Raw genomic sequence first — 16,445 nt, forward strand, 5'->3', positions numbered from 1 at the left:
ATGTCATGAATGGAATTAGGAAATAAAATATTAATTTAACAATATACCCTAGTCATTTTATGTGATCATGTTGTTCTTCTCCAGTTTCAGTTGCTGTTTCCCTCTGTTATGGTGGTGGTGGAGACAATAAAGTCCCAGAAGGTAAGGGCATTACAATGGAGACAATACAGTCCCAGAAGGTAAGGGCATTACAATGGAGACAATACAGTCCCAGAAGGTAAGGGCATTACAATGGAGACAATACAGTCCCAGAAGGTAAGGGCATTACAATGAGACAATAGAGTCCCAGAAGGTAAGACAATGGAGACAGTCCCAGAAGGTAAGGGCATTACAATGGAGACAATACAGTCCCAGAAGGTAAGGGCATTACAATGGAGACAATACAGTCCCAGAAGGTAAGGGCATTACAATGGAGACAATACAGTCCCAGAAGGTAAGGGCATTACAATGGAGACAATACAGTCCCAGAAGGTAAGGGCATTACAATGGAGACAATACAGTCCCAGAAGGTAAGGGCATTACAATGGAGACAATACAGTCCCAGAAGGTAAGGGCATTACAATGGAGACAAGACAATAGACCGAGAAGATAAGGGCATTACAATGGAGACAATACAGTCCCAGAAGGTAAGGGCATTACAATGGAGACAAGACAATAGACTGAGAAGATAAGGGCATTACAATGGAGACAAGACAATAGACCGAGAAGATAAGGGCATTACAATGGAGACAAGACAATAGACCGAGAAGATAAGGGCATTATAATGGAGACAAGACAATAGACCGAGAAGATAAGGGCATTACAATGGAGACAATACAGTCCCAGAAGGTAAGGGCATTACAATGGAGACAATAAAGCCCCAGAAGGTAAGGGCATTACAATGGAGACAATACAGTCCCAGAAGGTAAGGGCATTACAATGGAGACAATAAAGCCCCAGAAGGTAAGGGCATTACAATGGAGACAATTACAAGTCCCAGAAAGGGCATTACAATGGAGACAATAAAGCCCCAGAAGGTAAGGGCATTACAATGGGACAATAAGGGCATTACAATGGAGACAATACAGTCCCAGAAGGTAAGGGCATTACAATGGAGACAAGACAATCCCAGAAGATAAGGGCATTACAATGGAGACAAGACAATAGTCGAGAAGATAAGGGCATTACAATGGAGACAAGACAATAGACAGAGATAAGGGCATTACAATGGAGACAAGACAGTCCCAGAAGGTAAGGGCATTACAATAGAGTCCCAGAAGGTAAGGGAGAAGAGGGCATTACAATGGAGACAAGACAATAGACCGAGAAGATAAGGGCATTACAATGGAGACAAGACAATAAAGCCCCAGAAGATAAGGGCATTACAATGGAGACAATAACATTATAATGGAGACAATACAGTCCCAGAAGGTAAGGGCATTACAATGGAGACAATACAGTCCCAGAAGGTAAGGGCATTACAATGGAGACATTACAATGGAGACCAATAAGGGAGAGAAGATAAGGGCATTACAATGGAGACAATACAGTCCCAGAAGGTAAGGGCATTACAATGGAGACAAGACAATAGACCGAGAAGATAAGGGCATTACAATGGAGACAAGACAATAGACCGAGAAGATAAGGGCATTACAATGGAGACAATACAGTAGACCCAGAAGGTAAGGGCATTACAATGGAGACAATACAGTCCCAGAAGGTAAGGGCATTACAATGGAGACAATACAGTCCCAGAAGGTAAGGGCATTACAATGGAGACAATAAAGCCCCAGAAGGTAAGGGCATTACAATGGAGACAATACAGTCCCAGAAGAAGCTGTAAGGGCATTACAATGGAGACAATAAAGCCCCAGAAGGTAAGGGCATTACAATGGAGACAATACAGTCCCAGAAGGTAAGGGCAATTAAGGGCATTACAATGGAGACAATACAGTCCCAGAAGGTAATGGGGCATAGACCGAGAAGATAGGGCATTATAATGGAGACAAGACAATAGACTGAGAAGATAAAGGGCATTACAATGGAGACAAGACAATAGACCGAGAAGATAAGGGCATTACAATGGAGACAAGACAATAGACCGAGAAGATAAGGGCATTACAATGGAGACAAGACAATAGACCGAGAAGATAAGGGCATTACAATGGAGACAAGACAATAGACCGAGAAGATAAGGGCATTACAATGGAGACAAGACAATAAAGCCCCAGAAGATAAGGGCATTACAATGGAGACAAGACAATAGACCGAGAAGATAAGGGCATTATAATGGAGACAATACAGTCCCAGAAGGTAAGGGCATTACAATGGAGACAATACAGTCCCAGAAGGTAAGGGCATTACAATGGAGACAATAAAGCCCCAGAAGGTAAGGGCATTACAATGGAGACAATAAAGCCCCAGAAGGTAAGGGCATTACAATGGAGACAATAAAGCCCCAGAAGGTAAGGGCATTACAATGGAGACAATACAGTCCCAGAAGGTAAGGGCATTACAATGGAGACAATACAAAGCCCCAGAAGGTAAGGGCATTACAATGGAGACAAGACAATAGCCCGAGAAGATAAGGGCATTACAATGGGACAAGACAATAAAGCCCCAGAAATAAGGCATTACCAAGACAATAGAAGGTAAGGGCATTACAATGGAGACAATACAGTCCCAGAAGGTAAGGGCATTACAATGGAGACAATAAAGCCCCAGAAGGTAAGGGCATTACAATGGAGACAATAAAGCCCCAGAAGGTAAGGGCATTACAATGGAGACAATAAAGCCCCAGAAGGTAAGGGCATTACAATGGAGACAATAAAGCCCCAGAAGGTAAGGGCATTACAATGGAGACAATAAAGCCCCAGAAGGTAAGGGCATTACAATGGAGACAATAAAGCCCCCAGAAGGTAAGGGCATTACAATGGAGACAATAAAGCCCCAGAAGGTAAGGGCATTACAATGGAGACAATAAAGCCCCAGAAGGTAAGGGCATTACAATGGAGACAATAAAGCCCCAGAAGGTAAGGGCATTATAATGGAGACAATAAAGCCCCAGAAGGTAAGGGCATTACAATGGAGACAATAAAGCCCCAGAAGGTAAGGGCATTACAATGGAGACAATAAAGCCCCAGAAGGTAAGGGCATTACAATGGAGACAATAAAGCCCCAGAAGGTAAGGGCATTACAATGGAGACAATAAAGCCCCAGAAGGTAAGGGCATTACAATGGAGACAATACAGTCCCAGAAGGTAAGGGCATTACAATGGAGACAAGACAATAGACCGAGAAGATAAGGGCATTACAATGGAGACAAGACAATAGACCGAGAAGATAAGGGCATTACAATGGAGACAATAAAGCCCCAGAAGGTAAGGGAATTACAATGGAGACAATAAAGCCTCAGAAGGTAAGGGCATTACAATGGAGACAATAAAGCCCCAGAAGGTAAGGGCAACAATGGAGACAATAAAGCCCCAGAAGGTAAGGGCATTACAATGGAGACAATAAAGCCCCAGAAGGTAAGGGCATTACAATGGAGACAATAAAGCCCCAGAAGGTAAGGGCATTACAATGGAGACAATAAAGCCCCAGAAGGTAAGGGCATTACAATGGAGACAATAAAGCCCCAGAAGGTAAGGGCATTACAATGGAGACAATACAGTCCCAGAAGGTAAGGGCATTACAATGGAGACAAGACAATAGACCGAGAAGGTGAGGGCATTACAATGGAGACGAGACAATACAGTCCCAGAAGGTGAGGGCATTACAGTGGAGACAAGACAATAGTCCCAGAAGATAAGGGCATTACATTGGAGACAAGTATTCACTCTCCTTCTGATATGACTGAGAAATCACACAAACACAATTACTTTGGAGGAAATGATTTAAGACGCTCATAAAGCACTTTTCATACACCCATAGCGCTCTCCAAAAACTATTTGTGTTCTCAAAGGTCAACACATTTCTAATGTGACTTAGTTTAGAATTTTTCTGTAACAATACCATCTTTCTCCCAATTTAAAGTTCATCATGGTGGCTGCTGTGGTACAGGGGCACAACGTTGTCACAGCGCTCAGAGCAGAGTGCATCATGGGTAGGCACAGTTGAATCAATTAGTGTGGAATATGGAAATGAGGTCATATCCTGTCTGTTCTAATTAGATCCACGGCTGTCAGATCCTGGAGACGGTGTACAAGCACAGCTGTGGAGGTCTGCCCCCTGTTCGCATGGCCCTGGAGAAGTAAGTTACGGCCACAACTTTTTCAATCAAATGTGAAGTTAGCCTCTTATAGAAGCTTTATGCATGTTTTATGCTATTACTTGGATCTATGCTGCATGTGTGATGTCATCCTGAAACTGATGCTGCAAAGTGAAATATGCAAGCCATATTTCCAGGCAAAACCTGAAGGGGTTAAGATCCCGGGGCGTGTATTTTTTAAAAATTCGTTATTTCTCCCCTGGATAAATTATTCCCATGACACATGTCATCCCCTCCTACACATAAACACTTGAATCTATACTGATACCTGGCTGGTGTTTCTTAGGGCAACACAACATAAAGGATCTCTCTTCTGTCTGTCTACTCAGGATCCTGGCGGTGTGCCACGGAGTGATGTACAAGCAGCTGGCGGCGTGGATGCTGCACGGTCTGCTGCTGGACCAGAGTGAGGAGTTCTATGTGAAGCAGGGGCCCAGCGCTGGAGGGGCTGCCGCCAACCAGGAGGAGGACGAGGAGGACCTGGGGATTGGAGGCCTCAGCGGTAAACAGCTGAAAGAACTACAGGACCTGGTGAGAGCCCTTATGCTAAGATTCAGGATCAGCTTATATCTTCCTCAAATCTTAACTGGCTGATCTAAGGTAAGAGGAAAAACTGATTCTAGATCAGTATCTATTGTCAATTGCATCCATGTTTCCAGCTGAGAGAACTACAGAATCTAGTGAGATGGCGGGTAGAAGTTGCCCTTAGGCACAGCTTCAGGTTCAGTTTATATCTTCCCCAAAATCCTAAACTTAAATATCGGGTGGGGAGGCAAAACTGACCTAAGATCAGTGTCTATGGGTAATTTCATCCTACTTCATACCTTGGCACTTTATCTGTCCACTTGGATTTGAAGTGCTTGCGTTAGTGTAAAGCTTGCACCACTACTGTTAGAGTAAAGATTGTAGGATGGATAAGATCTAAAAGTCTGTATGTACTTCCAGTCAGTTTCAGGCGGCTGATTTGGGTCATTTTCATAATGCACAAAGCAGGGAAAAACTAACTGAAACAGGGAGTGAGTACCCAGACTGGTCCAATAAGACATGCTCATTTTGGTTTTCTGTTTGAAAATGTTTTCCATTGTGTTCCCTAATGAACGATGCTGTTGTCTGTATTCCGTTGTAGAGGCTGATAGAGGAAGAGAACATGCTGGCTCCGTCCCTGCAGCAGTTCTCTCTGCGGGCTGAGATGCTGCCCTCCTACGTCCCCATCCGCGTGGCTGAGAAGATCCTCTTCGTGGGGGAGTCCGTCCAGATGTTTGAGAACCACAACCACAGCCCGTCCAGAGCTGGTGAGAACCTGGTCCACACATGTACCTTTGTTATTAGCTGTAGCTACGTTTCACGTTGACTTGTTAATGATTTAGCTACAGTAGGGAAACAGTAGAGGGAGGAGAAAGGGGGCGTTTTCTGTCTTTTCACCCTCACTCAGGTAAGCACCATTAGTATTATTGCTGATTTTGGCATCTATTTCAAATCAAATTTATTTATATAGCCCTTCGTACATCAGCTGATATCTCAAAGTGCTGTACAGAAACCCAGCCTAAAACCCCAAACAGCAAGCAATGCAGGTGTAGAAGCACGGTGGCTAGGAAACACTCCCTAGAAAGGCCAAAACCTAGGAAGAAACCTAGAGAGGAACCAGGCTATGTGGGGTGGCCAGTCCTCTTCTGGCTGTGCCGGGTGGAGATTATAACAGAACATGGCCAAGATGTTCAAATGTTCATAAATGACCAGCATGGTCGAATAATAATAAGGCAGAACAGTTGAAACTGGAGCAGCAGCATGGCCAGGTGGACTGGGGACAGCAAGGAGTCATCATGTCAGGTAGTCCTGGGGCATGGTCCTAGGGCTCAGGTCCTCAGAGAGAGAGAAAGCAAGAGAGAAGGAGAGAATTAGAGAATGCACACTTAGATTCACACAGGACACCGAATAGGACAGGAGAAGTACTCCAGATATAACAAACTGACCCTAGCCCCCCGACACATAAAGTACTGCAGCATAAATACTGGAGGCTGAGACAGGAGGGGTCAGGAGACACTGTGGCCCCATCCGAGGACACCCCCGGACAGGGCCAAACATGAAGGATATAACCCCACCCACTTTGCCAAAGCACAGCCCCCACACCACTAAAGGGATATCTTCAACCACCAACTTACCATCCTGAGACAGGGCCGAGTATAGCCCACAAAGATCTCCGCCACGGCACAACCCAAGGGGGGGGGTGCCAACCCAGACAGGATGACCACAACAGTGAATCAACCCACTCAGGTGACGCACCCCTTCCAGGGACGGCATGAGAGAGCCCCAGTAAGCCAGTGACTCAGCCCCTGTAATAGGGTTAGAGGCAGAGAATCCCAGTGGAAAGAGGGGAACCGGCCAGGCAGAGACAGCAAGGGCAGTTCGTTGCTCCAGAGCCTTTCCGTTCACCTTCCCACTCCTGGGCCAGACTACACTCAATCATATGACCCACTGAAGAGATGAGTCTTCAGTAAAGACTTAAAGGTTGAGACCGAGTTTGCGTCTCTGACATGGGTAGGCAGACCGTTCCATAAAAATGGAGCTCTATAGGAGAAAGCCCTGCCTCCAGCTGTTTGCTTAGAAATTCTAGGGACAATTAGGAGGCCTGCGTCTTGTGACCGTAGCGTACGTGTAGGTATGTACGGCAGGACCAAATCAGAGAGATAGGTAGGAGCAAGCCCATGTAATGCTTTGTAGGTTAGCAGTAAAACCTTGAAATCAGCCCTTGCTTTGACAGGAAGCCAGTGTAGAGAGGCTAGCACTGGAGTAATATGATCAAATTTTTTGGTTCTAGTCAGGATTCTAGCAGCCGTATTTAGCACTAACTGAAGTTTATTTAGTGCTTTATCCGGGTAGCCGGAAAGTAGAGGATTGCAGTAGTCTAACCTAGAAGTGACAAAAGCATGGATTAATTTTTCTGCATCATTTTTGGACAGAAAGTTTCAGATTTTTGCAATGTTACGTAGATGGAAAAAAGCTGTCCTTGAAATGGTCTTGATATGTTCTTCAAAAGAGAGATCAGGGTCCAGAGTAACGCCAAGGTCCTTCACACTTTTATTTGAGACGACTGTACAACCTTTAAGATTAATTGTCAGATTCAACAGAAGATCTCTTTGTTTCTTGGGACCTAGAACAAGCATCTCTGTTTTGTCTGAGTTTAATAGTAGAAAGTTTGCAGCCATCCACTTCCTTATGTCTGAAACACATGCTTCTAGCGAGGGCAATTTTGGGGCTTCACCATGTTTCATTGAAATGTACAGCTGTGTGTCATCCGCATAGCAGTGAAAGTTAACATTATGTTTTCGAATAACATCCCCAAGAGGTAAAATATATAGTGAAAACAATAGTGGTCCTAAATTGGTTTGCTTTGGTTGCTACGCTTCTCTAAAAACTTCAACAACAAAGAAATCACCAAACTATCTTGCCGAGCACTACTTCAATGTGACATATTGGGACAATATCACTTCAGGAGAGCCACGTTCAACTTGGAATGAAAGATTTTGGAACATTTGATGCATCATGTTTTCCTCCCTCTGTGTGTGTTTGTGTCCAGGCTCTATACTGAAGCACCAGGAGGACATGTTTGCAACAGAGCTGCACCGTCTCAAACAGCAGCCCCTCTTCAGCCTAGTGGACTTTGAGAACCTCATAGACGGCATCCGCAGCACCGTGGCAGAGGTGGGCTTCGCACTTCAACATATCTGAGGAAATGTGTTTGTAACGTCTGCTGCAACTTCCCACTATCAGCTGGACAAAAAGGGCCTGTTCTATACAGTTGATATTAGGGCCATATTCATCTCAATAACTCCATACATTAGTCGTCGGTATGTGAATCCAATCAACAGTTGGTGAATGAATGTATCCTTCTATTTGCAGCACCTGTGGACATTAATGGTGGAGGAATCTGATCTCCTGGGGCAACTGAAGGTTTGTATTTGGACTATCTAGCTGTGACAGTTTACAGTTGATTTCAGATTGTTAGTGGTCATGTTTGAGCTCGACTACATTGCTGTCAGACTGCTGAGAATCACTTATCTACAAATCCCCTTGCATCTCAAATAACTACTCCTTATGTGATCAAGATGAGTGATTCTGTGCCTCGCCTTGTTAAAGCTGACCCCTCAAACACACCCGTCTCTTTCCCTGTAGATCATAAAGGACTTTTACCTGTTGGGCCGTGGTGAGCTGTACCAGGTGTTCATTGACCACGCTCAGCACATGCTCAAGACCCCGCCCACAGCTGTCACTGAACACGGTATGTTTACAGATCCAGGATCAGTTTACTCTAACAGACATCTAAACTTGATAGTGCATTCTACCTCCTAAGGGCCTACTTCATCTTATGGAAAATTCCCCCTTTATTGAATCACAAACCATGGTCCTGTTGAAATACTTAAACATGCAGTTTAAACTGGATCCTAACTTCCTCCCTTTCTTGAAGTGATCACTGATCTAACACTGTGGCTAGGTCAAAGTAGGGGTTCCAGTAAATATCTTTCACCAACCCAGTCATTTCTGATTGTTGTTATTCCAAGGAAGGAAGGAAGGATGCCGTACAGAAGAATATGAACAGGTTCATGTGTTTGGCAGTCATTCTTTGGATCTAACAGTGGCTGTTTTCTCCACCCCTTCTTCCACAGATGTAAATGTGGCCTTTCAGCAGGCTGCCCACAAGGTGTTGTTGGACGACGACAACCTCCTGCCTCTCCTGCACCTCACCATCGACTACCAGGGGAAGGAGAGCAAAGGTTTGTTCCTCAGAGTGGCTTTTCATTGGAGCAGAAACCCTCTACTAGGATTCTAGGAAATCTAACTGTATGTTTAACTAGAGCTGCTTAGAGTTCTCTTTTCACTCCCTACTAGACCTGGATCTCCCTGTTTATTTGAGTATTTGTTTTTGAAATACTTATTTTTAGTGTAATTTATAATACATGCCAATACATTAAGTGTATTTCCAAATGCATTCCAATATTCAGCTAGTTGTATTTTCAAAGAAAAATGTACTTTGAAATGTCTTTTGAAAGTAATTGAAATACCCTAAATAGTATTTGAACACAGGTCTGCTCTCTACTACCCCATGGCCCTAACTTACTCTTCCATGTTTGCAGATCTGTAATATGGCGGAAGGTCCACCATGACACTTCTTATACCTTTTTATACCATTCAGATCTGTAAACATGGAAAGGTCAGGGCCAAGGGGAAGGGGTAAGGAACATATTGGGACCGGTGGCTGTATGCTCCAGTATATTTTCTTGTAACCAGTTGCTGCCATCTGGTGGCTAACTGTAAGACAGTATATGCATGCCTGTCTTGGTCATCTCTCCCTCATCTCTCCTGCTATAACCTGGGAACACCAGATGAGAGAAGGCAATCTGATGGATGTGTACTGGGAAGTCACCTGGTATCTTTTTAAAAGCAGACGAGAAAAGAAGGCTGTTGAACTTGGCACCCTAATCCACATAATAGTGCACTATTCTTCAAAAAGTTCTGGTCAAAGTAGTGCTCTTCATAGGGAATAGGGTGCTATTTGTGATGGTCCATTCTTCTATGTCTTCTACCCAGTGTGTGCCATCTTGTGAACAATGTGATGGAGTGGATCAGAGGATGTGGAGAGAGGAATGGAGTGTGTGTTATTTGGCTGAATAACAAAAAAATAAAATACAAATAATAATAAATTCATTTAAAAAAATGTAGGATCGTTGGCCTTCTCTCCCAATTGCGCTCCGGTACTGTTCAACCACGACCTCAGGCCATGCTCTGTCCACCATTTTTAATTTCCTTCATCACCATTCTTTTATTAAGGTCTGTTCTGTTGTATTTATTTAGCCTACCCCACCACTAATGCGCAGAGATGATATGAGTCGACCACGAAATCTGTCACAGGCTGTATAATTGATGACAAGACAACCAATGGGGCCATGCAGCAGCACCAGAGACGTTTTGGTTTCTATATAGGCTATTGTTAAAAAATAGTCTAAGTTTGTAACATTACTAAAGTTGTCTATCAAGTGTTAAATTTGAGTTCAACAGAACCAGTTACAACTGACGTATCTGATCATCAATCGATTAGAGAAAAAGCTACTTGTTTTTAACACAGTGGCCACAACCTATCACCTAGGTAGGTGCTTGTTTAGTAGCCTATGTTGAACCTTCTTATGACAGCCTACTTCAAAAACAAATGGTACATAGTCACAAAAGTATATGGGGTGTTTGTTAAATTCTTTTTAACCAAAAAATGAATGGGGTGAATTTGGAGCAGCAGTTTTATTTGTTTGTTCCTGTGAGCGTTTTAAAAATATTTTTTTAGCAGAGCAGGAGGAAGGATGTTGAGCAGCAGAGTGGTTAACTAAGACTGTTCCATGAGTGAGATTTCAAACCGCTCAACTCTCCTGACATACTCTGGTGTGGAGCCATCCTGTGGTTAACGGTATGATTGTGTTCTCAGATGCCACAGGGACCAGGGAAGGGGCCACTCCCCCACAGGAGTCCTCCCCCAGGGAGGTGCCCCCTACGGGCTGGGCTGCTCTGGGCTTGGCCTACAAGGTCCAGTGGCCCCTGCACATCCTCTTCACCCCTGCCGTTCTGGAGAAGTGAGTATTGTACAGCAGGCAACGTCTGCCTCCCAAATGGTCCCTTATTCCCTATATAGTGCACTACTTTTGACCAGGGCCCAATGTGATCGCCGCAGGACCCGTAACAATGGAGAAGTTTAGCCTCATGCTTCAATGCTCTTAGTAGTTGTGGAAATCGACACAATATTGCTTTTTACTTTGTGCATTGCTGACTCTACCTTTAACATGAAGTGATATCCATTAGCAAATGTTTGTGCAAACAGACAATGGAATATTTTAACATTACACTCCCAGTTTATTAGGTACACCACCCCGTTCACGAAAATGGATCTCCCTACAGACAGTGAGTCTGTGGCTTGCTATATAATGCAGGTAGACAGGCATTGAGGCATTCAGTTACTGTTCGGTTGAACGTGAGAATGGGCAAAATGACTGACCTAAGTGACTGGTATGATCGTCGCTGCCAGGCGTCCCGGATCCAGTGTCTCACAAACGGCTGCCCTCCTGGGCTTTTCACGCATAATAGTGTCTAGGGTTTACAGAGAATGGTGTGACAAACAAAAACCATCCAGTCAGCGTCAGTCCTGTGGGCAAAAACCGCTCGTTGATGAGAGGTTGAAGGAGAATGGTAAGAATCATGCAATCTAACAGTTGGGCCACAAACAGGCAAATAACGGCGCAGTACAACAGTGGTCTGCAGTACGGCTTCTCGCAACGCAGAACTCGCCAACCTTTGTCACAGATGGGCTATTGCATCAGACGACCACACTGGGTTCTACTCCTAACAGGTACAAACAAGAAGAAGCGGGTCCAGTGGGCAGGCCATCACCAACACTGGACTGTTGAGGAGTGGAAAAACATTGCCTGGTCCAACGAATCCGTGTCCTGTTGCATCATTGATGGCAGATGTAGGATGAGTCCATGGAACCCATCCTGCCTGGTGTCAATGGTACAGTCCGATGGATGCTGGTAGACCATAGCCAATCTGCAGTAACTGCGTGGTGCCATCATGTCAGCATGGAACAACATCCCTGTGGAACATTTCCGGCTTGTAGAATCCATTCCCCATAGAATTCAGGCTCATAACTCATCTTGGAAAAATGTAATGATTTATTATTGAAATATTGAAATATTGTCCAGTGTTGGTGATGGCCTGCCCACTGGCTACGGTGCTGTTTCAGGCCATGTGGTAAACAACAATGCACTGTGGATGGGGGTGTGAGCATGCGGGTCTGGACAGAGGAGATGTAGTCGTTGATTGTGTGCATCTGTAAGTTGTTGATTCTTAGGTCTGTATTTGGTTATTAACTAAAAAAGTGAATTCTGGCTGTTCTGGAGGCAAAGGGGTGTCTGACCCAGTACTAGATGGGTATACCTAATACACTGGTCAGTGAGTGTATATAACCACTGGAGGCAAAGGGGTGTCTGACCCAGTACTAGATGGGTATACCTAATACACTGGTCAGTGAGTGTATATAACCACTGGAGGCAAAGGGGTGTCTGACCCAGTACTAGATGGGTATACCTAATACACTGGCCAGTGAGTGTATATAACCACTGGAGGCAAAGGGGTGTCTGACCCAGTACTAGATGGGTATACCTAATACACTGGTCAGTGAGTGTATATAACCACTGGAGGCAAAGGGGTGTCTGACCCAGTACTAGATGGGTATACCTAATACACTGGTCAGTGAGTGTATATAACCACTGGAGGCAAAGGGGTGTCTGACCCAGTACTAGATGGGTATACCTAATACACTGGTCAGTGAGTGTATATAACCACTGGAGGCAAAGGGGTATCTGACCCAGTACTAGATGGGTATACCTAATACACTGGTCAGTGAGTGTATATAACCACTGGAGGCAAAGGGGTGTCACACTCAACGTCAACAAAACTAAGGAGATGATTGTGGACTTCAGGAAACAGCAGAGGGAACACCCCCCTATCCACATCGATGGAACAGTAGTGGAGAGGGTAGCAAGTTTTAAGTTCCTCGGCATACACATCACAGACAAACTGAATTGGTCCACTCACACAGACAGCATCGTGAAGAAGGCGCAGCAGCGCCTCTTCAACCTCAGGAGGCTGAAGAAATTTGGCTTGTCACCAAAAGCACTCACAAACTTCTACAGATGCACAATCGAGAGCATCCTGTCGGGCTGTATCACCGCCTGGTACGGCAACTGCTCCGCCCACAACCGTAAGGCTCTCCAGAGGGTAGTGAGGTCTGCACAACGCATCACCGGGGGCAAACTACCTGCCCTCCAGGACACCTACACCACCCGATGTTACAGGAAGGCCATAAAGATCATCAAGGACATCAACCGAGCCACTGCCTGTTCACCCTGCTATCATCCAGAAGGCGAGGTCAGTACAGGTGCATCAAAGCTGGGACCGAGAGACTGAAAAACAGCTTCTATCTCAAGGCCATCAGACTGTTAAACAGCCACCACTAACATTGAGTGGCTGCTGCCAACACACTGACACTGACTCAACTCCAGCCACTTTAATAATGGGAATTGATGGGAAATGATGTAAATATATCACTAGCCACTTTAAACAATGCTACCTTATATAATGTTACTTACCCTACATTATTCATCTCATATGCATACGTATATACTGTACTCTATATCATCGACTGCATCCTTATGTCATACATGTATCACTAGCCACTTTAACTATGCCACTTTGTTTACATACTCATCTCATATGTATATACTGTACTCGATACCATCTACTGTATCTTGCCTATGCTGCTCTGTACCATCACTCATTCATATATCCTTATGTACATATTCTTTATCCCCTTACACTGTGTATAAGACAGTAGTTTTGGAATTGTTAGTTAGATTACTTGTTGGTTATTACTGCATTGTCGGAACTAGAAGGACAAGCATTTCGCTACACTCGCATTAACATCTGCTAACCATGTGTATGTGACAAATAAAATTTGATTTGATTTAGGTATAATGTAACATTCACGACCGTGTTCTGTCTCCCAGGTATAATGTAATATTCACGACCGTGTCCTGTCTCCCAGGTATAATGTAATATTCACGACCGTGTCCTGTCCCCCAGGTATAATGTAATATTCACGACCGTGTTCTGTCCCCCAGGTATATCGTGTCCTGTCTCCCAGGTATAATGTAATATAACATGTCTGTCCCCCAGGTATAATGTAATATTCCGTGTCCTGTCCCCAGGTATAATGTAATATTCACGACCAGGTGTCCTGTCCCCAGGTATAATGTAACATTCACGACCGTGTTCTGTCTCCCAGGTATAATGTAGGTATAATGTAACATTCACGACCGTGTTCTGTCTCCCAGGTATAATGTAATATTCACGACCGTGTTCTGTCTCCCAGGTATAATGTAATATTCACGACCGTGTTCTGTCTCCCAGGTATAATGTAATATTCACGACCGTGTTCTGTCTCCCAGGTATAATGTAGGTATAATGTAATATTCACGACCGTGTTCTGTCTCCCAGGTATAATGTAATATTCACGACCGTGTTCTGTCCCCCAGGTATAATGTAATATTCACGACCGTGTTCTGTCTCCCAGGTATAATGTAATATTCACGACCGTGTCCTGTCCCCCAGGTATAATGTAATATTCACGACCGTGTTCTGTCTCCCAGGTATAATGTAATATTCCTGACTCTGCCCTGACTCTGTCCTGTCTCCCAGGTATAATGTAATATCCCTGACTATTTCCTGTCTCCCAGGTATAATGTAATATCCCTGACTCTGTCCTGTCCCCCAGGTATAATGTAATATCCCTGACTCTGTCCTGTCTCCCAGGTATAATGTAATATCCCTGACTCTGTCCTGTCTCCCAGGTATAATGTAATATCCCTGACTCTGTCCTGTCTCCCAGGTATAATGTAATATCCCTGACTCTGTCCTGTCTCCCAGGTATAATGTAATATCCCTGACTCTGTCCTGTCTCCCAGGTATAATGTAATATCCCTGACTCTGTCCTGTCCCCCAGGTATAATGTAATATCCCTGACTCTGTCCTGTCTCCCAGGTATAATGTAATATCCCTGACTCTGTGTCTGTCTCCCAGGTATAATGTGATATCCCTGACTCTGTCCTGTCTCCCAGGTATAATGTAATATCCCTGACTCTGTCCTGTCTCCCAGGTATAATGTAATATCCCTGACTCTGTCCTGTCTCCCAGGTATAATGTAATATCCCTGACTCTGTCCTGTCTCCCAGGTATAATGTAATATCCCTGACTCTGTCCTGTCTCCCAGGTATAATGTAATATCCCTGACTCTGTCCTGACTCTGTCCTGACTCTGTCCTGTCTCCCAGGTATAATGTAATATCCCTGACTCTGTCCTGTCTCCCAGGTATAATGTAATATCCCTGACTCTGTCCTGTCTCCCAGGTATAATGTAATATCCCTGACTCTGTCCTGTCTGTCCCCAGGTATAATGTAATATCCCTGACTCTGTCCTGTCTCCCCAGGTATAATGTAATATCCCTGACTCTGTCCTGACTCTGTCCTGTCTCCCAGGTATAATGTAATATCCCTGACTCTGTCCTGTCTCCCAGGTATAATGTAATATCCCTGACTCTGTCCTGTCTCCCAGGTATAATGTAATATCCCTAGACTCTGTCCTGTCTCCCAGGTATAATGTAATTCCCTGACTCTGTCCTGTCTGTCTCCCAGGTATAATGTAATATCCCTGACTCTGTCCTGTCTCCCAGGTATAATGTAATATCCATGACTCTGTCCTGTCTCCCAGGTATAATGTAATATCCCTGACTCTGTCCTGTCTCCCAGGTATAATGTAATATCCCTGACTCTGTCCTGTCTCCCAGGTATAATGTAATATCCCTGACTCTGTCCTGTCTCCCAGGTATAATGTAATATCCCTGACTCTGTCCTGTCTCCCAGGTATAATGTAATATCCCTGACTCTGTCCTGACTCTGTCCTGTCTCCCAGGTATAATGTAATATCCCTGACTCTGTCCTGTCTCCCAGGTATAATGTAATATCCCTGACTCTGTCCTGTCTCCCAGGTATAATGTAATATCCCTGACTCTGTCCTGTCTCCCAGGTATAATGTAATATCCCTGACTCTGTCCTGTCTCCCAGGTATAATGTGATATCCCTGACTCTGTCCTGTCTCCCAGGTATAAATCCCTGACTCTGTCCTGTCTCCCAGGTATAATGTAATATCCCTGACTCTGTCCTGTCTCCCAGGTATAATGTAATATCCCTGACTCTGTCCTGTCTCCCAGGTATAATGTCCCAGGTATAATATTCCGACTCTGTTCTGTCTCCCAGGTATAATGTAATATCCACAGGTATGACTCTGTTCTGTCTCCCAGGTATAATGTAATATATTCCTGACTCTGTCCTGTCTCCCAGGTATAATGTAATATCCACTGACTCTGTCCTGTCTCCCAGGTATAATGTAATATCCCTGACTCTGTCCTGTCTCCCAGGTATAATGTAATATCCCTGACTCTGTCCTGTCTCCCAGGTATAATGTAATATCCCTGACTCTGTCCTGACTCTGTCCTGTCTCCCAGGTATAATGTAATATCCCTGACTCTGTCCTGACTCTGTCCTGTCTC

The 16,445-nt window shown here is 44.5% G+C and overlaps 1 protein-coding gene and 2 long non-coding RNA genes across 10 annotated transcripts in view; all 3 read left to right on the forward strand.

The window, feature by feature from the left end:
• tubgcp4 (tubulin, gamma complex associated protein 4) overlaps positions 1-16,445 on the forward strand; it is a 45,086-nt gene that overhangs the window by 3,695 nt on the left and 24,946 nt on the right. For all 6 annotated transcript variants that reach the window (XM_042318612.1, XM_042318610.1, XM_042318608.1 and 3 more), the window contains exons 5-13: positions 85-141; positions 4,152-4,231; positions 4,579-4,780; positions 5,376-5,541; positions 7,824-7,948; positions 8,147-8,197; positions 8,420-8,525; positions 8,911-9,018; positions 10,716-10,860. In XM_042318612.1, the coding sequence (XP_042174546.1) occupies positions 85-141; positions 4,152-4,231; positions 4,579-4,780; positions 5,376-5,541; positions 7,824-7,948; positions 8,147-8,197; positions 8,420-8,525; positions 8,911-9,018; positions 10,716-10,860 (1,040 nt within the window). The remainder of the gene's footprint in view (positions 1-84; positions 142-4,151; positions 4,232-4,578; positions 4,781-5,375; positions 5,542-7,823; positions 7,949-8,146; positions 8,198-8,419; positions 8,526-8,910; positions 9,019-10,715; positions 10,861-16,445) is intronic.
• On the forward strand, positions 148-3,333 carry LOC121845986. Of its 3 annotated transcripts, XR_006082960.1 has the most exons (5): positions 148-255; positions 320-626; positions 829-904; positions 1,539-1,775; positions 2,631-3,333. It is a non-coding gene; the product is annotated as an uncharacterized LOC121845986 (long non-coding RNA). The 3 variants fall into 3 exon arrangements; XR_006082958.1 differs by having other exon boundaries at positions 320-904; XR_006082959.1 differs by having other exon boundaries at positions 320-904; positions 1,539-1,699.
• On the forward strand, positions 1,819-2,427 carry LOC121845985. The gene is made up of 2 exons (XR_006082957.1): positions 1,819-1,894; positions 2,293-2,427. It is a non-coding gene; the product is annotated as an uncharacterized LOC121845985 (long non-coding RNA).

The sequence above is a fragment of the Oncorhynchus tshawytscha genome, unplaced genomic scaffold (assembly GCF_018296145.1).
Source record: "Oncorhynchus tshawytscha isolate Ot180627B unplaced genomic scaffold, Otsh_v2.0 Un_scaffold_530_pilon_pilon, whole genome shotgun sequence".
NCBI classification, from domain to species: Eukaryota; Metazoa; Chordata; class Actinopteri; order Salmoniformes; family Salmonidae; genus Oncorhynchus; species Oncorhynchus tshawytscha.